General features: G+C 39.1%; 1 protein-coding gene across 4 annotated transcripts in view; it reads left to right on the top strand.

Annotated features, from left to right (window-relative positions):
• Window positions 1-26,538, top strand: part of cntn3a.1 (contactin 3a, tandem duplicate 1) — a 74,748-nt gene that overhangs the window by 40,078 nt on the left and 8,132 nt on the right. For 3 of the 4 annotated variants that reach the window (XM_061057519.1, XM_061057517.1, XM_061057518.1), the window contains exons 6-15: window positions 388-591; window positions 1,663-1,765; window positions 2,118-2,302; window positions 5,026-5,165; window positions 9,756-9,888; window positions 12,759-12,909; window positions 20,373-20,500; window positions 23,222-23,397; window positions 25,976-26,093; window positions 26,283-26,441. In XM_061057519.1, the coding sequence (XP_060913502.1) occupies window positions 388-591; window positions 1,663-1,765; window positions 2,118-2,302; window positions 5,026-5,165; window positions 9,756-9,888; window positions 12,759-12,909; window positions 20,373-20,500; window positions 23,222-23,397; window positions 25,976-26,093; window positions 26,283-26,441 (1,497 nt within the window). The remainder of the gene's footprint in view (window positions 1-387; window positions 592-1,662; window positions 1,766-2,117; window positions 2,303-5,025; window positions 5,166-9,755; window positions 9,889-12,758; window positions 12,910-20,372; window positions 20,501-23,221; window positions 23,398-25,975; window positions 26,094-26,282; window positions 26,442-26,538) is intronic. The other variant, XM_061057520.1, reaches the window with a different exon arrangement.

The raw sequence follows: 26,538 nt of genomic DNA, 5'->3' as shown, positions 1-26,538 counted from the left end.
TCATCACTGCTGCAAATGTCTACCTCCCTGAAAAAAGATAACCATTCATACTGTACAGCATTAACACTCCAACCAAATGAACCCATGCAACTTACCCATATTAATTCAAAAACAACAATTAATTGATTAATTGTTTAATTGTATTAATGCATTGGTGATTAAGAGTATGTTTCTGCAAATATAAATTGGGATTCTCTAATCATGGAAGTTTGGCACTAAGTCCAACCCACTAATTGCTTTTTCCCTCAAGGCATCCACTCACAATGAAGAGATGAAACTGCTGATTTAGCACAAATTATCTGAACAAGGGTAAAGATAGTAGTAGAAAGTATTATAGATGTTTTGACCTATGATCTGTGTGCCTCACATCCTTGACTTTGTTCACAGAACTCACTTTCACGTGGATCTTCAATGAGTACCCATCGTTTGTAATCCAGGACTCGAGGCGGTTTGTGTCCCAGAAGACTGGCAACCTCTACATCGCCAAAGTGGAACCGTCCGATGTGGGAAACTACACTTGTGTAGTTACCAACACTGTCACTAAAAGCAGCGTTCAAGGACCACTAACTCCTCTAGTGCTCAGAGTTGATGGTATGAGAGTTTCACCCTTTACTAACTGAACAGGCAGTACGGAGCAGATTTTTTTTTCTCCTTTTTTCAAAATGTCAAAACGTTCAATGCCTCATATTTGTAGGTGTGGTGACTATAATCCTTTTTTAGAGTGCAATACCAAAACAGCACTGTAACAAAGCTTCGCTGTCATTATGTCTTTTTTTACTACTTTTTTTACTACTTTTTTTACGTTGGTGTCCCAGTCCGTGAATTCACAGCTCCTTACAGCGTTGCAGAAGCATGACATTCGAGAAACAGCGAGGGCTCCACATACACACATTCAGAGATGCACACACACACACCGCTGTTCTCAACTTCTGGCTCTGTCGATCTTGTGTCCCCCCCTGTAAGTCCTCTGTTACGACCTCCCAAGGCAGTACAGAAGTGGGATCACTTTGTCCCCCCATCAAGCTTCTGTGACATTCACAATGAAGGCAAAACACAGGAATGAAAATATGGCGCCTTGAACGGACAGTCTGAACAGGGCTTGTTATCTGCAGGTCTTTTTCTCATTTTAGTCATTCTATTTTAATTCTCAGATTATTAAGGATTTGAGAAGTTAGCTCTTTTTTTGTGTTGTTATAAATTGAAAGGATAAAGTAAACCTGTTCTTAACAGGTTCAAAAATAATTCAGAGTTATTGGTTTAACAATCGAGCCAGTCACATTCTCAAAGTCTGCTTTACAGTTGACATTACAGACGATAATCAGTGGCATCATGTCATCAGATTATTTAACATTGAAAGAGGTTAGGTTTCCTTCCATTGATAAATTATTTTTTAAGGGTTTTAGTGTCATCTATAGAAAATATTTGCTTTTTAAATCATTTTTGTGATTGTTTTGAGAAAAACCTCTATAAGATACTTTCCCCTCAGCCTGTGGACACAGTTGAGTGATCAAAGATATAGAGTTATACTTTTTTCTTTTTTGCTAACACAGTCGTGACCTTAACTTTGTTTTGATTTTGTTGTGACCTTTTCAAGCCCCGAGCTGAAAGAATTCCCCTCAGACTCGCATTGCATCATTTCTGTATTTCTTTTTGTAACTCCAGGTGTGATGGGTGAATACGAGCCGAAGATCGAAGTTCAGTTCCCTGAAGTTGTGCCTGTCGCTAAGAGCTCAACTGTCAAACTGGAATGTTTTGCACTCGGAAAGTACGTCCCACTGTGTATTATTACATCGCAGTCAGAGCCACACCATTAGTTGTTCACTGTACCAATCAAAGCTGCATGGAAATGTGTGAGAGCTGTTATTTTAAGTGCAGAACATTTTACAATTTAATGGCTCCTTCTAGTGCTGTTCAACAAAAATACACAGAGAAGAAAACTTACCTGTGAATGCGTTACAATAATTAAAACTCAACATACCCATCATATGCTTACAAAACTCATTGGTATCATATTCAGCTTGTTTTTACTGCCAGATTTCAAGATAATAAAAAACACATTCACTGGAGCATTTCTCATTGTGTGACCTTGCTCTGTGTTATATTCCTCATGCCTTTAGCCCAGTGCCAACTGTCAGCTGGAGAAGAGTGGATGGAGCCTCTTTTGGCAGGAAGGTGGACATAAATAAAGCCAGCGGAGTTTTAGAGATCCCTTACTTCCAGCAGGAGGATGCAGGGATATATGAATGTGTGGCAGAAAACAGCAGAGGGAAAAACTCGGTAAAAGGAAAGCTGTCTTTCTACGGTGAGTAGGAGGATGGTTTTTGCTGACTTTGATCTAAAACGTACCTTACTTCACACAAGTTGTCTTGGAAACAGAAAATATCTGATGCCTTCAACCTGTCAGTCTCATACGAGATATATCTTGTACATTTATTGACTTTACAGACTTTTACCAAGTCTTCTATCCATTGATTCACTGCCTCGCAGGTTCCCTTCGACTGAGTCTGATTGAAACTCCAGCAGAATAAAAGTTTAGCTTTGGTGCGAGTCCAACAAAAAGTTTAATTTGTTGTCATGCAATCTGTAGCTTTTATTAGAGCCCATATATAACTGCATCATATGGTGGAATGTGGTAATAAATTAACCTATTAACAGTAGTTCATTTCTGACAAGCTCGTATTGTGCCAGAGGCTAACATGGGGCTGCAGCGCACACAGATTTATACCTCCTTTCAGGGAGAGGTGATTTTTCCCTCACCAACTCTGGACTTATGGCCTGTAGTCTGAGAAAGCTTTTAATGTCCCTTGATGAAAGATTTTTATGGTTTCTCTCCACATTATCTTGCAGTTTATGCATTGATGATGTCTGCCCACAAGGCCCTGTAGAGATGGGCTTGACTGAAATCATCAAATCCAGATTTTTCTTTTCCATGAAGGAGGATGCTTTTGATATGATAATATCCTTTTTTTTGCAGCACCTGTGGGTATAAGATGAAATGCTTACTGTACCTGTAGGTAGGCTGATGATAAAAAATACTTGATTTTAAATAGAGCCTTCATAGAGGGGTATACCATCACAGCACTGGGACTTGTTGGCTTAGAGGTCCTTAAACAACGGAAATGGTATGCTCATTTGTAAACAAGGTCATAACTTTGAACAACTTAGTGCAATTACTGTCCTGGTACTATGTCGCATGGCCTCTGCACATTTTCTTTGCCGTTCTTGTGTGGAAGTCATGTTTCTCCTTGCAAGATTGAAGTCCTGTCTCATCTCAAGCCTCGTAGACTGGCCGACCGCCAGGTGATAAAAATCTGTAATCTCATTTTAAACTCCCATAGACAGGAGCTTGTGGGACATCCATCAGCTCTGCAGAAGAAAAGGAGAATCAATACAGGGATGTGGTGTTTGCGACACCCAACCAATGCGTGCACAGGAACAATAACGGGTGGCTTCTCTTTCCATTTCCCACTTAATTGTCCTTCTGTAGTTCCAGGGGATTTATGAAATTAGATCATGGTTTAGCAGCTGACTGCATTTGAATGGGCACACAGGCGATCAGATTGGCCTTGTACAGCACCGCTTGCATCATGTTTTTCCTTTCATTAAGTTATCTCTGACAGTTTAATTTGTATTTTGGTTTAAGAGGTGTCATGTAGTGTTTGTTTCTGTATGGTGATGTATTTCCAATTCAGTCCTGCTTGCTCATATATAAATACATTTATTATGCAATATATTCTTAAAAGAGCCTCTTTTTTATTTAAAAAAGATTTCTCTCAATGTATATATATGGAAGCCTCCAAACACTTCCTCCCTGGCAAGTCTTTTTTAAATGTTATTTGAATGAGTCAGGATCTGTTCATACCAAGTAAAATGCACTTGAGGCAATGCATGGCACAGTTACTGAAGATTTGAAATACAACAAGAAGTAATCAGCAAGAAACACCTTCATTCATTTGGAAACACACTGTTGTTGATTTACACTTTTTGAGATTCTGTTCAAGGAATCATCTCGTGTTTTTCATGATTTCCCTTTTTGAATTGACAGACAGTTTTTTTTTTACCACCAGCTGTTCAGAACAAGATATGACAGTCTCCTTGCTTCCATTATACAACTCTGATCCTCTTCTCGGCATGAAATAAGTAACATGACTGTTTGCAACACATTCAGTAAAAGCCACATTAAGACCTCTTAACAAGAGAGTCTGTATTTTTTGTGAAAATAATTTGTCTTAAACATTCAAATTTGTCACTGCTATAATGTCCTTGACACTGAATGTACAGATGATACAGCTCCGGCCGTAACTGTACTCTCCAGTCCCTGAGGAGAGATTAGATAAAAAGCTGTTTTAATTGAGATGAATCGCATTATTGCCATTATTATTACATTATTAAAGAAACTCATCTAGGCAAGCAGACAGACTCACTCAACTACCTCATTCCCCTTGAACTGAGTGTTCTGTATTTATGTGGGTGCTTCACAAAGGCCATAAATCATGTTGCACTTGTCTCCAGAGATAAGGTGCTAGTCATTTATGTGACACAAGAACCACCATCATAAATATAAAGGCATTGTCTCTGTGGATATCAGATGTTCTTAAAGACAAAAAGGGAATATAACATGTGTTCTTAACTGAATTGCTCAAAAGAATAACTACCCTTCCTTTGTAGAAATCACAAGAATTAAAAAGTGGTCAATAAACCACATTCTTGTAGAAGACCTGCATCATTGTACTGCTAATTCAATACAAATCTTTTAGTTTTTAACCCCACAATTAAACCCATAGTTCAAACTGGTCATTATTGATAATTTTATGTATATCATTTGAAGTTGAGGTTACCTTTGGGTTAATTGGAAGTGGATTTATGATTTTTGCCCTTGGATGCGTCTTTGATGAACTAATCGCCTGCTTACTTGGTTCATTGATTTTTTTCAGAAATTGCTGCGTAATGGAAATGCTCAAGCATATGAGCAATATTAAGTGCTTCAGTGTTCATTAGCAGTATGTGATATGTGTGAATTCACAGCTCCACCTCACTTGACTGAAAAGCCCCAGGATGTCCAGAAGACCATTGATGACACTCTAGTTTGGGAATGCAAAGCCAGCGCCAAACCTAAACCCTCATACCGCTGGCTGAAGAACGGCGAGCCTCTGGACCCTATTGAGGTAAGACATTTTACTTACAGTATATGAGCTTTTTTAATTAATTTTTTTTTATGACGAGAATGATCCCTAAGTCCCCGCTATGTAGCACAAACCCCCAGATAGCACAACAAAGATGGGAAAAAACAGATAGTTAGTCAAAGATTGCCCAACTAAGAATATGTGGTAAAATATTAAATAAAGGACTGCATTTCTGTCTGCACGGTGGTGCAGTGGTTAGCGCTGTTACCTCCTGTTACCTTGCTGTTAGCAAGAAGGTACCTAGTTCCAACCCCCATTGGACAGGAGGCTTCCTCCCACAGGCCAAAGAAGTCCTCGTTAGGTTAATTTGTGACTCTAAATTGCCCATAGGTGATAACATGAGTGTGGAGGGGTTTTCTGTCTTTATATGTCAGCCATGTGATTGACTGGTGACCAGTCCAGGGTGTAACCTGCCTCTCATCCAATGATAGCTGGGATCCACACTAGCCCACCATGACCCTGAACGGGAAATCGGTATGGATAATGGATGGATGGATGGACTGCATTTCCTAACTAAGCAGCTATTACACTTCAATGTTTGTTCATGTGACCTGCTCGTAATGCACATTTTGATTTTTTTAGACATTATTTAACACCTAACCATTACTATCCACCTTCATCCAGAAACCACAATGTCAGCCCAAAGACAATTTAGTATGTTGTTTAATTGAATTAAATACCTTTATAGTGAATAAAAGTGTGTTGCATTCTGTTGACAACCAACACATTACACCTGGTGAATCCGCTAAGCCCAGACTAACAGGCTTGTGTTTAGAATATTATTCTGTTTAGCAGAGTGTCAATACTCATTTTACATTTTTCAGTTGAAAGGGTTAAAAAATATATAATGGATTTGCAAGTTATTTTACACTTATTGGAATATTTTTTTTTTGTTTTTGCATCAATCAGATGATGGTTCTGCCTCATAGGCGTGTGCTTGGCAGGATCCTGTCCCTTTGAAATGCTTGTATTTGCCTGGGAACTCAAGTTGGCTTCATGTGTGTGTGCTTGGGGAGAGTGTTGGTATGTGTTTTGCAACGAAGCCAAAGTGATGCCATTTTCTGCCTGTTATCAGCTAGGGACTGGTAACATTTAGAGCTCAATCTCCCCTATCTGCTACTCACAATTTTATCATTAAATCTATTCTCTCTGAGGAGGGTGAAAAATGCCTTTTTATTTAAAATACATTTCACATTTAAGCAATTTGCCTTGTTTTGTGTCATTGTGCTTCCGGACAGAGTAAGTGTGCTTTCAGCCTAAAAAGAAGCTGCTCCAGTGAATCACAGTCACTGATAGTATCATTGTTTGTATTGGATAATAAACTCAAAACGAGACTGTTGCTGTTTTGTCTTAAAAGGGGCGAGGTGGGTTTATTTTTCTCTTACTCGGATTGAGAGATGAGATAATATCCAAAATCTTGGGTACTTTAATTGGAGAGAGGAATCACAATCCACACACAGTCAGGAAGATTACAGGAGAGTTTTACCCTCCGAATGGTTTACCATTTTGACACAGGAGTAGATATCTACAAATCCTGTAAATGTAGACAAACTAATCCACAAAAAAAGGAATCATTGTCATGAGCATTTCCTCTCCTTTCCATTTGTGCCTGTCATGTTATTCTATTCATTTTCTAACAACTCTCAAAGGTCATTTTCTCTTTTTGCCACACATCTTTAACCACAGGAAGCCCTTATCACTCCACCTGTGCATCTCCACTATTGATTTGTAAATAACATTGTAAAAATTCCTTTGGCGGGTGGCCAAGGTAACATATTCTCGGTACATGTGGCTATATTAATGAGGTGGGGTGTTACCATTTTCAAAATGCCACCGTCAACAGCGGCAACAGTAAATCAATTTCCAAACCCAAAGGTCAGCGATGTAGAGAAAGAGGGAGAAGGAGAAGAAGGCCAAGGGGGCCATTTGTTATTCCTCATTAGAATGGATCAGTCCTCCTCTTCTTCTCTTCCTCACTTTATCTCAGGATCTCTGCCGCTCTCTTTCATGCACTCTCTTTCAAGCTTTTATCCTCCTCCTTTCCCCTCTCTCTCTCTCTCTCTCTCTCTCTCTCATTCTCATTTTGGGACCCCTCCAAGGGATTTAAATGGCGCAGAGAGGGGTTGTCACTTCAAAATGTCATCCGGGTGAAACAAGGACCCACTCAAGCTTGTAGTTTTCCACTCCACCGCCAGATCCCCTCTTAGTAACATACATGAGTGTGTGGGTTTCAGATTGTTCTACCTTCGACCTCTAAAGTCAAGGCCCCGGCTTCTGTAGCGTTGCTGTTGTTATAGCACACATTCAGTTCAAGCTGATGCAATCAGGAGTTGGATCATTACAGGACTGGCATACAACAGAGCGGCCTTTTTACAGTTCAACTTGAAACAGTGTTGATATCAGAAGAGTCAAGGAAAATTAAAGCAAACCACCAAGCAAATGAATGCCACCATTTGTCTCCAGTGCTAAAGAGATTGTGAAAGAGCCACCACAGGGTCTCTGAGGGTTTTTTAACAGGGCACTGGGTACAGAATAGAGTAGTGTGGCTCCAACTCATGCACTTACACTGATCTCTTTTATCCCTTTCATCCCCCTCGGCCCTTGCACTGTGTAACCCAAAAAGAACCATCTATCATCCATTCAAAGTCTCCACGGCTCTCTCTCTCTCTCCCTCTTTTCTCTCTTTGTGTTCCTCGCTCTCTTTTTTTTTCTTGAACACACATTTAAGCCCTTGTCCCATCCAAAAAACCTGTGGACTTTTTGTGTTCCACTTGGAATCTGATGCATCCACCCTCACCCAGGACCCCCTCTGGCGGTGTCCGCAGTGCCAGGTCAGCTATGTGTCCACAGAGTCACTGTGGCTCAAAAAGAAACCTATTTGAAGAACCTCAGCAGTGTCACTGACTGATGTTAAGGGACAGTCCTTGTCTTTTTCAAGTGCCTGTGCTGTAATGATTCCAGACGACAGACAGACTGGCGGCAGGACCCGCTGGACTACTTTGTCAGTGACATTAAAAGGTCCAGCTACACTCTGTGGGAAAGATCAAGGGCAAGAACAATGAGTGCTGCCACACTTAAAGTGACACAACTATAAAAAGGAAGCAGAAAGTAGTGCCCACCCTTGTAAAGGGCAAAAGTGGCAGTGGGAAGAGGGGAACTTTGTTCAGGTGTTGTTTTTACTATCTGTACTCTGAATAGGCATTTTTTAAAACATTATTATTTTCAAATCTAAAACGTTATGGTTCCTGTTGGAATACATGCCAAAGCGTATTCCTTATTCCTCAGAGGTTTGGTTCCAGCCTCTGTTTGATAGTCTCTAAATACTATTTTAAGCAGAGGGGGGTTACGTCTAGTCACAGTGGGCCTATTAAGACCACAGAAAATTAGCAGTGTTTCAATTATCAAGCCCCCTAAGGAGAGACAAAGTGTGGCTGAATCTTGAATAGGATCAGACAGAATGAACACGGTCGTCATTGTGGTACTTAACATGTCCATATATAGCCCTAATTAGCCTGCTTTAAGACATTTTAGTCTGGCATTATCATATAAACACCTAGCATGTGATACTGTTATAGCACTAATTGGACTGCTTATTGCTTTTGTTTACAACAGATTGGGTTCATAAAGTGAAAGATGAACACATCATCAATCGTTTACTGTCGACGAAGAGTGTGTGATTTTTAATGATTATTAATTTAAGATTACAATATTGAACTTTTGACCTTTTATTATTTTATCCAGCTTACTAAGTTGATACATAGACAAACTGATCACAAACTCTTCCATACTTTTCAACAGATAGTAAACCATTAACAGTCTAATAATGTTCTCCTGTGCAAAGTAAAGATACATAAAGATTCAAGATTTAAAAAAAAAGATGTTTGGTTCAGCACCATTTTACAAAGGGACAACATGAAACCTGTCAACCTAAACATCAACTCTGTGACAGTTGCATTATTTCTGGTTACTGTCATCATCATAAAAGTGTAAAAGTAATGTAACACCTGAGCACAATTTAACAGCCATCAAGCTGCATGATGTTTTCTTATTTATACTGACATACGTGTTAAATTGCCAGGCGATGGATTTTCATCCACTATAGTTTCTCAGTCAGCTTTTTGAGGGCCAGAATGGCTCATGTGAATCTGAGGATTTTATCCTTCTTCCAAACAGTGGCTTGTTAAACCTATCTTCTAGCTCCACTTATCAATATTTTATATATTAACAATGGATTAAAGAGCTGCATGTGATGTGAAAGTGGTCCCTACAGCCACAAGAAAAAATTAAAATAAAATTAAATCACACAGAAAACAGACTTTCCCCAGATAGCTTACTAAGCACAAAGAGCGTAGACACATCCAGTAACATGGGAGGTCCTGATTGGACGTAAACCTTAGGCCTGACTTGGGCATACATACTGTATGAATCAGAGGCTTCAACTTAACTCTTCTGCAGCTTGCTGACTGTTAACCTTGTTAACCACTGAACCTGTTTCAGTGTTTGTTGTCAGGTGAGCACATCAGTCTATTTTGAAACACATGGTGTAAAATGTGTGTGTTTGTGTGTCTTCAGCAGGACAGAGTTCAGGCGAATAATGGACTGCTGACAATCAGCAGCTTGAACCTAGCCGACATTGGCATGTACCAGTGTGTGGCCGAGAACAAGCATGGCCGAATCTTCACCAACGCTGAGCTTCGTGTCATAGGTAAGAGCAAACACACAAGACACTGTTAATAAATGTAAAAATCATTCAGTGGAGTTCTTTTATTTTCATCTCTTTGTTTGATGTAAACTAGTTTTATAGTAGACGGATGGGCAGATGGTAAATTCTTAAAGACTGAAAATATTTCAACACCTTGTTAGTGGCACTATAAGTAAAGATCCACGTTTGAGGCCCTTCTTTATGTCGCACAGCCAAAGTCATATCAGCCATCTTATATTTCTGATGGTTGGATCAGTAAGTTCATTTCATAGAAACATTTTGTATTTTCTGTGTTTTCATTTCATATTTCCATGGCTTTTTCTGTTTGTTGTATAACCAACATTTATAGCAACAAAGCCTGTAAAACAGGCTTCTTTCCGGAGGATGGACTTAACTTCCGTCGTGTATTTAAATTAAAACGCAGCTAAATAATAGAAGAAGCTTGGTTTGTTTATTTTCCTGCCTCTGTGAAAATTAAATCATCTCAGCAATTCAGTCATTTTGCCTTTAGTTTGCCCCAAAGGGCCCACAAGTCCTGCTCTCATAATCAAGAGACCACATTGGATGCTGGTCAGCTCTGGGCTGGAGAAGTGGAAATGACATGTTTGATGTTGGATGAGCAGTTTTCAATTTGATCAGCGAAGGAATGAGAGCAACACTTTTCTTTGGTATCTTTTTTTAAATAAAGTATGTATACAGTAAAGTACTGCTTTATTGAACATCAAATTGTATCTTCTATTTTCATGTCTTGTTTAAATTAAAGTCTTACAGTAGATTTGATTGTTTGACTGCAGACACAGTTTCATATTACAGAGAATATTTTTTTCTTGCAATAATCGTAAAATTTCACTTGTCCATTGTAATAATTTAATCCGGCAGTCATCATATAGACAGTTTTTTATTTATTTTTCATTTATTTATTTTAACACTTGTTTGGCAGGGTATGTTCCCAGCTTTCCACCAGAAAAGCAACAATGGAGAAAGTTACTCTATCGTAATTCCGTATGTTTGTTCTGAAGGAAATAACGTTAATGTACGGTTATTAAATGAAGAACATACCCAGGATTGTTGGACTCAAAAGCAATAATGAACATACAGTATGCAGATTTACAGTGAAAGGCTGTGTAACTGATGTCAGCAGAAGGTAGTCAGACAAACAGAGACAGAATCAAACACTTCTTTTTATATCAGAGGAAGGGTTGTAAGTGGATTCAAATGTCCTGCCCTGTTTTTATTTTAGGTAAACACTTAATTAATTAGCAAACTGTATTTGAAGTATTTTGTGTTACTATTTAAATTAATGGATAAAAACCTTAATGTCACAGTTTGACACCGGGTCATGTGTAAACTAATGTATTAAGAGTCAGTCAAAGCCACTGCATTTCATGACACAGCAGTTTAATGTGCTTTTGTTAAAAGGCATGAATAACTCTGGCGGCTCCATACAATGCAACTGTATGAATGCTGGCAGGTATTAATGACTGTTTAAAAGTGTGTGGGTTTGGAACCAATCAGTAAGTGTTGTATTAAGTAGCCTGAACCTCACAAACACTGAGGACTAACCAGACGCAGTAATATGACCGTGGTGACAAGACCTATTCTCTTTAAATTGACTAAATATGGCCCTCTTTACAATGAGATCCTATTATATATTACAAATCATTAAACTTGTTTAACAGTGCATCTCATTACAACTGATTGATAACTTTAGTGTCTTATTAAAGCACAGTCTTGGATCAGTTATTAATAATCAGTCAATTATCGTTTTGAAGATAGAATGCAGTTGATTTACTGATTAATTGATTCATCTCAAATCAAACTTTACATATCATTTTAAAATATGGACTTCAAATGTGATAATAACTTTTCTTATCATTATTATCATATTGACTGGTATACAAACAATCCTCTGACTTCAGGATATTTTTTACAATTTCTTATTATTTTATGTGGTAGTTAAGAACTCAACTTCTCACTTTGTCTATGTGATCTAATTACAGATTTGATTAAAATTGTAGCACATAGCTATTTTTATTGAATCTATATCAGGATGAACAGATGTTATTGAAACTGAAACTCTTCCACTCATAGCTGCAAGAGACGAGAACTAAACAGTTTATATAAATCCGGTCTATGTGTTTCTATGAGACAAGTATGGCAAATATTAGAGGTGTTGATTAAGGAAGTGCTAGGATTTCACATCAAATGAAGGAATTAGTTTTAAGTTGTAACCTGTGTGTGTGAATGCGTGTGTGTGAAAGCATGTTCATCATTGTGTGTATTGTTGTGTATGTCCATGCTCCGACATGTGTTGGCAGGTGCTTAGCCATGTAACTGGCGCCAGGCTGTGCGTTCACTTTGAAGAGCTTTTTGCTGAGTCGGTGCGCATACAAAATAGCTCCAGACGACGGCGCCTTAGTAATTAAGGCCTAAAGAAGCAGCAACAAAGCCTCCCTCTCATTTTACATTCACTCATTTTGCTTTAGAGCCCCACAGCTTCATTCTTAATGCATAATGTCCTCCTAAGGAAAATTCAAGGAATTTGAAAAACCACCTACTTTCAAATAAAATGTCTTCTTAAAAATGATGCACCACATTATATGTTTGCCTGTGAGATTTTGTGTCTGTATGCAAAAAGGATATATTATTATAGACAGAAAAGTTTGGAAGGTTGACCTGTCTAATGGATGGAGTGACCTGCATGTTTTAAGGATGCTTCTCTCTTGCTCCTCAATAGCTCTACACTATTTGTTCTTTGTCTCCACTGACTGTAAATTAAATCCCATCTCTTTTTTTTTCTTCCTCTGCTGTCTCCCTGCACAATGCAGTACAATGCAGTACTTAAATCCCTCTCTTTCCACTTTTCATACCAGCTATTGCTCCAGACTTCTCCCAAAACCTGCTGAAGGCCCAAACTCTGGCCCGACAGGGTGGCGATGTTCTGATTGAATGCAAGCCCAAGATGTCTCCTCGGGGTGTGATTTCATGGAGGAAGGGGAAGGAAGCATTGAGAGAGAACCACAGGTAACAGGTTTCTTTGTGTGGAGCTGTAAATGCTCTGTGTATGTGACCATTGTTTAGTTTGTGCGCTCTACTTTTCAGAATAGCATTTCATCGACTTATTTTATTTTCCCCTACTTGATATTCATGGTGACAAACTGCGAAGAACAGAACCACAGTGTGACACAATACAATTTAAATTGCATAACACGTCCTGCACTCCACCACTTTCCCCCTGCTATCTACATTTCTTCCCTGAACTCCATTGTACTCTGCTCTCCTGGCAGTGCTCAGAGCTGGTTTCTGCACTGTTTACTTGAGGTAATTGGCCGTTCGTAGACTGCAGCACTCGGATCGATGCACTGATCCATCAGCTCATTAGCAGCATGTAAGGCCTGGAGGGTCATTAGAGCACTAGGCAGGCGATGATCCAGGCAGTTATCGAGACATAGAAGAAGCAGGTGAAATCCCCAAAAGGACAGATCAATGGCCAGCCACCGAAGAACACATATTCTTGTGTGATAGTGATGGTGACACCTAGGGAACTAGCTGGACAACCTTGTTTTATTAGAAATCAGGTTAAGTGCAGATCAATGCAATACCTCTGTGAGCTGGGGAGAAGAAGAAAAAGGAGAAAACAACAAATGTTAATAAGACAAGAGAAGCCAATTTTCATTCTCACCTGAAGGCATAATGCTGGTAGAGGTCGCAGCAGGAAGTGTAGTCAGTGATTGATCAGGAGTCATACTGTTTCTTCTCATATGGCAGTGGTCTCAGAGAAATGCAGATGTGGAAAAAAGCAGCTTTAAATAGAAAAGAACAAGACATACTTTATTAATACCGGAGGGGGAATTCAGTGTTTGCACTCTGTTATTGAACATGCTAGATACACATAGGCCAGGAATACACATACATGTAAAATCTGGATCCTATGGACATGCACTAGTGGAGAGATGTCAGAGTGAGGGGGCTGCCTGAGCCGGCACAGTTCGGGGTTCAGCCAGTGCCTTGCTCAAGGGCACCTTGGTAGTGCTCATTTAGTAAACCAGCTCCTGTCCAGCAAACAGACCAATTTCCTAGAACAGCCAACCCCCCAGATCCTAACCCAAGTCCCCACAGACTTGTTATTGGCCCCTCAGAGTGGCTTTAATACCATTAGCAATGCTAGATATGAGTTGGAATCTATTTATTCTATCATTTAAAGCCAATATGTCCTACTAGAACTGGCAATCACTTGGAATATCTAACATTAAGTCTGTGCTACAATTTTAGTAATCCAAAAAGTCCGGATGTGCTCTTTTAATTGCGGTTCTTCCCACTAAATTTTGCATTTATGATTTTTCTCTGAATTAAAACAGATAACTTCAATCCCTGAAAAAAAGTGTTCCACTCTCTATATTATAACATCTTGATTTTCTGCTTGGATGTACCAGCAGGAGGTAAAGCACCCCTGCCAGCATATCCAATGACGTAGTCGGGGTCCAGATTTCTCATTTGATTTAGGATTAATTGTTGGACTGGCTCAGCAGCTTTTCCACACCTAACCTCTGGGATATTCCTCCTCAACACAGTAGGAGAGCAACGGGTTTATCCAAGTCTCCCCTCCCGCATGTCAGATAGTATGTTGGGGAATGCTAAGGTGTGATGTGGTTGTTAATACTGATGTTGGCCAGAGACGTCTTTATGATAGGAGAGAAGCTGTGTATGAGGGGCGGCTGGAGTATCGCTGAACATTTAGTGGAGCAAGCGTCTGCTAAATGTTGCACCAACCTCACAGATTTATCATCCTCTTAAGTATTGAAAGGAAAATGCATCCATAGTGCAATGTGAGATATCAATCGTACCCATAAAAGCAGGAATTCCCATTTGAGATTGAATGTTACAGCCTCACCCTGAAGTAGGTGAGCTGCATACAAGATGTTAGGCTTTGACATATTGCAGCATTTCTCGCAAACCTTCTTCCTTGTTCCTGGCCTCGTTAGCATTTACTTTCCCCTATATGGAAATGGGGCTGCTACCAATGCTATTATAGTGGTGGCACAACACTAATCCATCCCACTGGCTCAACTAAAATACCCATAATTCCTTCTAATCTTCCTGGGATAATGTTTTCAAGGATCTGGAGCAGGGGAAAACAAATCAACTAAGAACAAGGCAGGATTTGATTAGTTAATGAAATCAAGTGCTGGTGATACCTATATCAGCTCATATCCCTGACATGTATAACAAGATAGCCTGGTAACAGGCCTGCTGTGCACTTACGCAGGGAGCTAAGAGGTTAACGATAAAGTGCTTACCCTAATTTAATTTCATTGCTGACCACTGCCAGCAACCATAAAATGGATATAGGAAATAGCTCTTAGGAATATTACCTTCAGATTGAACCACTGTGTTTAAGATTGTTACGCTAAATGATATATATTGCTTCATCATGTAACGTGAGTCCTTTTATAATCCTGCCATTAAAGCAGCAAGGGCTTTCTGGAAGTGTTGCCAATACAGAATGTGCATTGAAATAAACTTGAGAAAACTGCAAGTTCCAAGTAATATACTGAGTTAATTATGCAATCCTTCTTTAGCGGTTAAAATAATGTTTTTCATTTACAGCCTCTTAGCTTTTTGTTACTCCATGGAGAGGCACAGAAGGCTTTTAGATTACAGACAGTAGCTCACTTTAACACCAGCCAATAAGGTTGAGGTAAAGTGCCTGTTTACTATATCACGCTGCTCAAGTTTTATGTACCCCACAAATTTCTCCAATACCTTAATTGCTCGAGGGTAACCTTTGAGGGAAAGGGGAACAAAGGGGGAGCTTTTCAGATGCTCCTTATATTTTTATCCTGCACTGTTGCTTTGTAGCTCTGGTGAGGAGGCAGCCTGACACAGACTACCAAACAGTTTAATGGCAAGTCTTATCCCTGTGACATCTCATATCCATAACTCTTTGTTATAGTCCATTACAAAGGAAGCCCTCCGTTCAGTAAGGAGAAACCCCCGGCTCCATGGGGAATGGCCACTGCAGAAGAGGCTAATGTATTTTAATTCCTCCATCCTTTCAGGCGTTACAGGTCATTTTTGATCGTTTTAGGTGGTCCAGACTGCCTTATGGGATCTTTTAGAAAGGTGGATTGAAGTTCTTCTTTCCAACCAGTTACGTTTTGAAACACAGGCTCAACCCCATTCGACTGTGGAGCCGTTTAGAAGATAAGATTGGGCTCCTTGTGAGGATTTGCAGGGCAAGGCACTTATTAATAGTGTAATTAATTTCCAGTAAATTGTTCTACAACCACAATTGAAAGGCAAGATAAGTGGGATATAAATTGACCAAATTGGAATGACTTGTCCTCTGGACAAAATGAACTGTGGATTCTAAAAGAGGTACATCTGAAGCCTCTTCTGTAAACATCTATCAAAAATAATCATAACACATTTCTTTCACAAGATTCGATTGTTAACACAATATTGTTACTTGTTTCTTTCTTGGACAAATTGTTCTTAAGGACAGGAATCTCAACATATGGTTTATGGACTTATGTAGCACTTTTCTAGTCAATGCGCTTTTTACACCACTGGTCACACTTACCCATTCACAGCAGATGGTGGGTGCTACTATTGGAAGTGTCCATCAGTATTTACTAATCCCATTCATACACATTCACACGCCGCTGATGTAGAATCAGGAGCTGCAGTGGCATCAATTTGGGGTTCAGAGTATTGCCTAAGATCACTTTGGCATTTGACTGAGCTGGGGATCGAACCCCCTGTAGTCCAGCTAATCCACAGCCACACCACATGCCCATATATATGACAATGATCATGAATTCACTTTCCTCCTTTTGTCAGTCAAACCGTGGTATCAGGATATCAGTGGTTTATATCTTGTGAAATCAATTTGAGTACACAGGGCTTGACTGTTGTTGCCGGTTTTCAATAACTTTGATAACACCAGGCTAAATAAAGCATCAGGTCAACAAACAGCGACTGTCTTGTTAGCCTCAGGGGAATTCATTTTTAACAGTGTGATATTTCATTGATCCCTGTAGGGATTTTTTCGTCATGCCTACCCCTCTGGGGAGATCAGAGCTGGTTGCTTAAGGACATCTCAGCGAGGCATATTCTTGACTTCAGTGTGACAACTGATGGATGGGCTCTGGTGCCACAAACCTGCCCTGTTATTATTATTTTTCTCTAGAGAAGGAACACAGATCCAGTGGTGATCAGTTTGGAGGACTGACCCTAAATTTACCTTGTAGTTCTCTCTGGTGTTTTGTAAGGGCACTGCTGCAGGCATATAATGTGCTTTAGTTCTCTTTCTTAAGTAAATATAAATTTGTCAAGCCTTTCTGTTTACCACTTTTGAGATTTTATATTGTCCCTGAAAAATAAGTAAATGAATAAGGTCTACTTTGCCTTATCTACAATTCCTGGCTGTCGATGTGTTGTGCACATTTGCATCAAACAGAATGTTAAAAGTATTAAATTGTGACACTCTGCAGGAGTTTACATCATCACCACAGGAAGTGCTTTGAGATAAGAGGGGTGTCTTATTTGAGTTTGTCGGAGCTTACAAGAGACTTTATCACAAAAATGTAAACTGTAAATGGACTTGATCTTGTTCAGTGCATTTCCTGCTGCTATGTAAAGTGTCCGTCAGTATTAAATAATTCCATTCATGTGCAGCAGCGGGAACACTTTGGGGCTCAGTAACATGCTGAAGAACACTTCAACATGTGACTGCAGGAGCTGGAAATCAAACCCTGACCTTCTTGTTGTAAGACGACAAACTCTACCACTGAGGCACAGCTGCCCCCCAATGCAAAAAGAAAACGTTGCATTTGATTACATAAGGACCCATATTCATTTAATTACATGCATTTTGGGACTAGAAAGAAATCATATTAAGGTCCTTACCTTAGCTCTAACTAACAGATAAAATGTAGCTCCATCATACTCAGTCAGAGCTTACTGCTTACACTCTTCTAGGACTGACAGAATAAAGACATATTTATTACAGCCTGTTTACTTTAAAAAACAAGATAAGTGGAAAACAACATTTACTTTTCTATGATAGAAGGAATGGCAAATTGTGAAACAGAAAAAGAACACAAGAAGTGAGTAAAAACTTCAGTCACACTCCAAAGGGATGTGAACGATTACCTCCAGTAATTATGGAGATCAAAGAAGAGAGAAGAAGGAAAAATGTTTTCTAAACCAGCTGAAATGCTTTGATAACAGGAAAGACAAAAGGATCAAACCTGAGCAGAAGCATTACAAATACATAATTGAGTGATGAATCAAGGCATGATAATATGACTGATGTATGATAAGTGTTTGCAAAAAAGAAAGTGTTTGATGGTGTTGTGTAGTCACTTTATACACAAAAAAATCCTTTTAGCTTTTCACACTGAACATTCTGTGCAGCATGTGGCCAGTCTCTGACTAAAGCAACAGAATGCTTTTTGATACCACACTGAATAGAATCAATCAAATCAGTCTTGTACCTTTTCTGTACCTCAATCACCTGTAACCCTGCCATTCATTTTATTTTTTTAAAAGTGTTTGGTCGTCCCAGGCATCCTGCGTCTCTTCGAACAAATTTCCCACATAAATGTCTTTTCGTCTTTTATCTTCTATCCTTGACTCCTGCTGAAAATGCACCAAAATTGTGCGGAATGAATGCCATTAGGTACAGTATGTCGCCTTTCAAGCTCCTCGTGCACTTGTTTTTTTGTGTACTATTCAAGGTCTTGTTGACTCTGCTGGGCTTTTAACGACGTATTCCCATACAGATCTTTTCAACGCTCAATATTTCTGTTTTTTATTTTATTTGAATCTTTTCCTGTTTCTTTCTTCATCACAGCAGAAAGGGTGGTGAAAGGATTTTTTAAATATATATATTTTTTTCATGAACTAAAAGCAAAAATCATTTTCTTTTTGGATAGTTTCATAAACGTAGGTGACTGAAATGAGACAAACAAAGCTCATGGATGATTAATTGTAACTGTTGCTCCAAGGCAAACCTCTCAATGTTAAAGATAACTACCAGATTACAGAATATGTTGGGGAAATATGCACACAAATGAAACACTGCCTCGTTGGTGTCTTATCTTCCATATTTGGCTTTGTGTCATTCAACACCTTGTCTGGTGAAGTAGCAGCAGTACACTCTCTCTGTCAGAGGAAATCTCTCAGGCTTGACTGATGACACCAACAGATGAAATCAGTCTTTGTAATTTGGACTTGCGTGTGCAAGTTGTTAAATAGGTTTATTTTATAACCACACAAGCTGGCAGATGGAATTGCTCTGAAAATGTACTGCTTAGTTAGATTTTTTTAGAGTAAGTGGCTAAGGTAGTGAAAATGCATAACTAAATAATACAGTTCTGCTTTAAAAGTAAATTATTCTGCATTAACCTCCGTTCACAACAGTGTATTAAAGGAGCAATATGTAACTCTGATATGTTGTGTTTAAAATATGTACTGCAGACCAAATTCAAAACCTTGGAGAGAGCTGTTTCCCGCCCCCTCCTCCTCAGAGTCCATGTGCACGGCCTTAAAACCTTTCTGCATTCTCACCTCTCTCAATTTTTAAAAAGCAGCTCCAATATTTCTTAGAAAAAGTCGGGGTATGTCGGGTAGAATCAGTTATATCTGAACCAGTTCGCTTGCCTGCTTTCATCGGTGCAACACCTGTTGGTTTGGCTTCTGCTTGGCAACAGAGGGGCGTCCAAAATGGTAGGCGGGGGGGTTGCCTTAAAACCGCCTACCTTCTCTTGTTTAAACAAAAAGAGACCATTCAGGACTGGAAATAAAACATAGGGGGACATACTGGCTGCTGCATTGTTGTCAGAGAAGCCACTTCAACATGTTTTGTTAATGTATGATGATATAGTTAGGTCATTTTATGGTTTATTTCAGTAAATAGCTTACATATTGGTCCTTTAAGATATACAGTATATGCTGCTTAATTGCATTACAAGCTGCATGTAGCTCAGTAATCAGAGATTCAGACAATCAGAGTTTTATGGTAATAATTTATATGTAAAAATCTGTCCTTACATGTTTCATATGTTATTTCAGTATGTGTAGATCCATACAGTTCTGTTAGTTACAATCCTCCTTCAACCCAATATGAGACTTCTCTCCTATGAAGTGAGCTGCACTCCTCCTGTCATCTCATTGCTGAAAAATCAAACTGTATCTCTTCACACTGCGCTTCCCCTTATGTCACCCTAAAGCACAGGGAGCCAATTAAAATTCACTGAGATAAACTCGAGGCTAAAGTTGCAGCGCTTAAGGACACTGGACTCGCTCATTTGGAAGAGCTTTTTATGCACTTAAATTGTATAGAATACATGTTTAGAATAACAGTCACATAACCTTCCACAAGTAGAGCTATATTTCTGTCTTCACTAATTAACTTTACACAGACGCACTGTCAATCTGACTAATATGGTGACGTTCTTATATATGCTGTTTATCTACAGAGTTACTGTGTTGGATAATGGAAGCCTTCGGATTTCAAATGTTAGTAAAACGGATGCTGGGCTCTACACGTGTGTGGCCAGAAACCAGTTTGGAGTAGCGAGCAGTGCTGGCAGCCTTCTGGTTAAAGGTAAGATATTATTTTCTTTACTAGGTTTCAGACAGCAGACCTGGTTTGTTTACTGTAATGTCCGCTGGATATTTATTTTTGATTGTATACAATAATGAACACAAATTGTAGCTGTTTCCTTGGTAACAGCTCACCCTACACTATACATTTAGTACATAAAGAATACGGTAAGAGTGATTCAGACTTTTAAAACAACACAAAAGATGTCATATCAGTAACAGGCTGTTGATATCTCATATATTTTAAGAGTTGATGTTATGTTTATGTCATGTTATGAATGAATTTAAGTTTCTGGTGATCCTTTTGAACATCAGTCCTCTTGCTCTTGTGTTACTCAGTCCTCATATTAAACTAACAGATCATTTCTGGTTGTCAGTATTTTGGAGGAACACAAAACAAATGATCTTGCACTCTTCTCAAGAGCTGCACACATAACCGACCCGGGCTGCATTTAAAATTAACCGACACCAACCTTCACTGCCCTCTTGATGAACAAACAGTGAAGCATACTTTCTACAAAGACTGCCCTCTTTTTACCTGACCGACATCGTCCAATTAGTTGATTGGCAGAGGCAGCAGGAAGGGGAGACATGAGGCTCATTGCATTCATTTGCCTCAATGTTTAATTCATACTTTTTTTGCACTGTGGCTCACAGCCATGCCCGGCTTGTTTAAGATTTCATCCCATTTAAATTACACACTTCTGCAGTGCAATGGATTTTCTGGGTCTTTCTAAAGAGCAGAATCAACAACAGCACTCTATTAAAATGCCTTTTGGTGATTTTGCTTTACAAGTTTTTTGAATTGCAAATAAGCTTGCAAAGAAGCCCAATTTTCACACAACCCACCCCCACCCCGGCTTCTTCACATGTGCCAATAGAGCTGCTTTATAGTACAGCTTTATGTATACACAGTAGACTTCAAATCATTTACAAAGAAGGTGAAATGCTGGCTGAAAGCAAACCAGAGCTGAACCCACTTTTAAATTAAATCTTGAAACTGTAATTTAATCTGGTTTTTAGCATTTGTATTGTCATATTGTTGTACATGTACTTTAATGTATCCTCATATGGTGTCATGGGGTTTTATGTAGCCAATGTTTACTCTGTTTGTTTACACAAAGTCCCAATAGGGACACGAGTTGGAAATTAGCAATAGCTATAAACTCTTTATGCAGCACATCAGCTTCATGCTTTGTATTGTGACTATGTTAAATTGCATTGTCCCTATCAAATGTGTGGTCAACACTTTATCCATTAAGCACAGGATATTTCAGGTAAAAGGTAAAACACATAAAGTATTAGGTATTGAGAGTTAAGAGACAGGTAAATAGGTTAAAAGCTAGAAAATGTATTGACATGTACTTTTGATAAATATATAGATTTTATTGTCTAGTTTCTAAAACTAGGTCACAATGTCCAGAGCTCAAAGTGACATTTTTAAATTGTGGTTTCTGCAGCAATACATAATCAAATTCCATAAACTTGTAGAATTCTTGGTAATGATTAAGATATGACTTCATCAATTTCCTGAAGTACATCATACGGTGAGAATTTGTTTTGAGGTGATATCAGCCACCACTTCTTCATAGATGTTTTTATTCAGATCAGACTGAACCACAGTTCTAAGATTTAAATGTCATTATTTCAGATTCAAAGGCATAAAACCCTTCACAGCGATTGCTATCGTGATTCAAACGTAAAACATCAAAAACCTGCATACAGCTGTACAATGAAACGGCTCTTGTTTGTCGCTACGTATACACTTTCATTTCATAGGGTTACAGATTGAGAACTGCATGCACGTAGCACACTGTGGGAATGAGGGAGCCAATTTGTGATTTTCCTTCCAGTCATAACAGGAAATGAGCATGACAGCTTTGCAATCGAAGGCAGAAAGTTTAACCATACTCATTTTGCATCCGTTGCCAAACTTTCCTGAGACTTACCTGGAATGCACTGCCATGGCCAGTCGGCTCTCCTTAGGGGGTGTGAGATAAACAAGCTGGCTTGTTTTGACAGAGCTGAATATAGACCTTTACTCCCCCTGACATGCTGCATTGGCTTGCCTTTCTATTAGATGTTTATGACATGCATGCATAATTCACTGTGGACTGGTGTATGGGCCTCTCAGCCTCTGCTATATTCTGTGCACTGCAGTGCTGTTGAATGCGACACCCAGGTGAGACACACCAAAGATTATGTTAACACGCACCACACTGAGGATGAAATAGGATGGCTTTTTGTGTCTGCACAGACAGAGCCAAATTATAGACTCGGATGCAACCTGCCCTAATGGTTGAGTTTTTCCCTTTTGTTTTGTTTATTTTACTTCCTCTCTGTCATTGGTGAGTGATATATTACACCATATTAAACTTCTGAAAGAGATGTGATGTAAGCTCATTGCCAGACTCAAAAGTAGTTTATCTTGTTTGGCTGATCTATCAAACAGCGTCTGGCAGGGGGTGGGATTATTTTTAAATGTGACATGTTTTCAAAATGTTTTCCTCATTGTTCAGGAAACAAAGAAATAAAAGCGGTCTATGAATGATGTGTACTAATAGAAAAGTCTATCTACAGTCACAGCCCCAGCCAGGTCTCAGCAGGGACCGCCGTGGATTGGTCAGGGATCCCGCTTGGAACAAAAGGACATTTCAGGCGGCTTCATCTGTACTCTGAAAGTAGACATGCCCTCTATTAACATGCTGCTCCCTGTTTACAGAGCCATCCGTGATCACAAGTCCAGCAGGTCATCTGGACGTCACAGTTGGTGAGAGCATCGTGCTGCCCTGCCAGGTGTCACATGACCCTACACTGGATCTCAAGTTCACCTGGTTCTTCAATGAGCAGCTCATCCACTTTGGAAGCCACTGGGCTCATTTTGAAAAAGTTGGTGGGGTAAGTGCTGCAACATTTTCACGACTTCTGTGTCTTTGTAACACTGTATTAAAATCTGAAGAAAATTCTAGTGTTGCAGTTTAGGAGTCCAACACAAACATCCGTACCCTGATCGGAGATCTTCTACACAACTTTTGCAGAGTGGAGTTGTTAAAATTACATTTGAACCCTTCACTGTGGCAGAGTGTATTTCAAGCATGAGATTCTAGGGTCATAACGTTTCCTGAGATAAAAAAACAAGCACTTCAGTATCCTATTGACAGTCTGCATGCCTCCACTTGAACATTGTGACTCTGTGCTTATGATTTCAACACTTAAAACAAGTTCAAGCATTTGAAAACAAGCTTTAAGTTTAGCCACAAGTGAGGGGAGGCACTCTTACACATACTCAGAACTTCTCTCTTTACTCGCTTTGTGTCGTAGAATCATTTTCACATGTATAAAGTACTTTAAAGTGACTCATAAGGAGACCCACCTGGAATGCATTGCTCATTAAGAGAGGGACTATTTAAACACCATTACGATTATCATTAACATATTTAGTTCTTATTCCTCTACAGCTTCATTTTAGCTTCATCTTCTTAAAAGCAAAGTATCAAACACCATTCATGATGAATCAACCTGATTATATTCATTTTGTAAACAAACAATAAGGCTTGATGTGTACCTGTTCCGCTTGTTAAAAACACCTTCTAAATGGAGAAAAGCAACAACCAAGGAATTCATTATGCAATGCCCAGCCATGCATTACATTTGATCATCTAAGGCCAAACATATTTTCTCTTTAATTAGTAAAAGCAATTATGAGGGTTGGCTTCTTTATCACCTCTTGTTGTTGTTGTTTTTTTCATTCATTATGGTCATTAACAACAGCACAGAGCATTATAACAACGTGTAGCTCTGCGGTTGATTCAAACATTCAACTCCTCCGCTCTGCTAATATGTTGTGTTAAGGAAAATGTAGAATTTTTGATAGTAGGGGTCAAAATATTGAAACTTTCCTGTTCTATATGAAAAGATGACTGTGCAGGCAATACAACTTAACTACTTTTATTAATATATTTTATTTTTTTATTCACTGTTAATGATGATTATTTTTAACTTAGGGAGAATAATTCATGTAGCATACAGTAAGGTACATGTGTATAACTACTGTAGAATCGAAACATATGAACCCTTGATGTTAGATTTGACTTTCTTTATAGTGATGTTATGAAATGCTGTGATGTGTGTTATAAAAAGGAATACAATATGCCCTCTAAAAACACAGAGTGAAGTGAAGAATATAGGTCTAAGAAGCTGACTCACATAGTGTTTCAGTTGCACTGGTTGTTATATCTAAAGGTTGTCATTTTATACCTTTAGAAATGACAGAGTAATAGACTCTCTGGGCTCCGAGATACAGCTGAGAAGCTGGAAAAATAACACTTCGATTTGGTCCAATTATGTATCAATGGCTTTTGTTATTTTTAAACCATTCAATTGTTAGAAAAAGTCTTTCTGCAGCTTCCTTTCATCTGTAATGTACAGTAATGTATCCTACAGGAGTTTATCAAAAACAAAACCAGAAGCCTCCAGAAATTCTTATAACCCCGTCATTGTAACCAGCGTCTTGCTTTCTTGTTGGGTTTTTTAACATTTTGCTGCTTCAGCTGCTCCTTGTATTTTGTTGGGATAATGATTTACTGCTAGAACTCACTGTCAAAAGCTGTGATTGATAACATTGAAAATAACTTGTCCATCAAGCAAAGTCTGTTTGACTGAAGCTGGAGGACATTTTTTAACACAAAAAGATAGAAAACATCTGCAATCTATAAAGCAGGGAGATAAATGAAAGTATTGACTTGGACCTGAACATCTTGTAAATCATGTGAGCTTTAACTTAACTGACAACAATAGCTCTGCAGAGACAGACAGTAGGCCATGGACAGGTCCATTTTAATTTGTAATTTGAAAAGCCACACAACATGATTACTGTATTTCTAATGGCTTTTTTCTCAGACTTGATTTAATAATCAAGCATGGATGACTTTTTTACCCGCTGTACATTAAATTTGCCGGAGTGCGGTATGTTTGACGCATTCCTACCCCCGTTATATTATTTTAATGATGGCAGGGAGTTTCAAAAGACTGAGCGACTTGCAGCAACTGAATTTTAACTCTCTAAAATGACCCTGATTATATATCAAACTAATTATCAAGTCTAATCCTGTTACACAGTCCCCTTCCTTTCATAGCTAAAACATTAACTCAATATGAGCTCTTACTTTAAAGTTTGGAGCAAATAATGGATTCGGCATTGAATGGTTGTCTGTAAAGTACATAGAATCAGAGTGAATGAAAAGGATAGAGCTGAAAGAAGTATTTCTCACTTCCCCACAAAGAGCTTCCATCAAAAATGATCATGAAAACTTTCACTCAGTCACATGAAGAGTCCCTGGACTTGTGTTGAATGTGATAAACTGAATGCCAAATAAATTCCCCAGTGGCAGTGCACATGTTTCTGCTGTCCTTTTACTTCAATTTTAAACTTCAGATGCTGGCATTTTACTTTTTTTTCCCTGACTTCTGCACTTAGCGCTCTTCTGGAGACATCATGATCCGGAACATTCAACTGAGGCATGCTGGGAAATATACGTGTGCCGTTCAGACCAAGGTGGACAGTGTCTCTATTGCTACTGATGTGGTAGTCAGAGGTAAGGATGTCCCTCACACCACATGTTCAAAAAAAATCTAAACTTCAAGTCAGATTTTTTGTTGAATACTTATCAGTTATTTAGCATACAATTATGACCACAGCATGTTGATCCACTGCTAGTACAGGCACCCTTCTCTCTATTATACATCATCCTGTGTGACTGAACTGTGACCAAATACCCCCCCAGGTCCTCCAGGCCCCCCTGTGGACTGTCAGGTGACTGATGTGACAGAGACCACTGCCTCTGTGTCCTGGGGACCTGGGATGGACAACCACAGCCCCATCCTCAGCTTCACCATCCAGGCCAGAACGCCTTTCTCTCTCGGGTGGCAGGCTGTTACTACTGGTACGTTGGTTTTATCCAACAGTCTCTGTGTAGGTGGTGTTAATAGAAAGTTAACTGTGTAGGTAAAACTGAGCTGTGCATGTCTTGTATCATTTTT

The sequence above is a fragment of the Labrus mixtus genome, chromosome 15, assembly GCF_963584025.1.
Source record: "Labrus mixtus chromosome 15, fLabMix1.1, whole genome shotgun sequence".
Lineage (NCBI taxonomy): Eukaryota > Metazoa > Chordata > Actinopteri > Labriformes > Labridae > Labrus > Labrus mixtus.
This window is presented reverse-complemented; position numbering and strand designations above follow the sequence as displayed.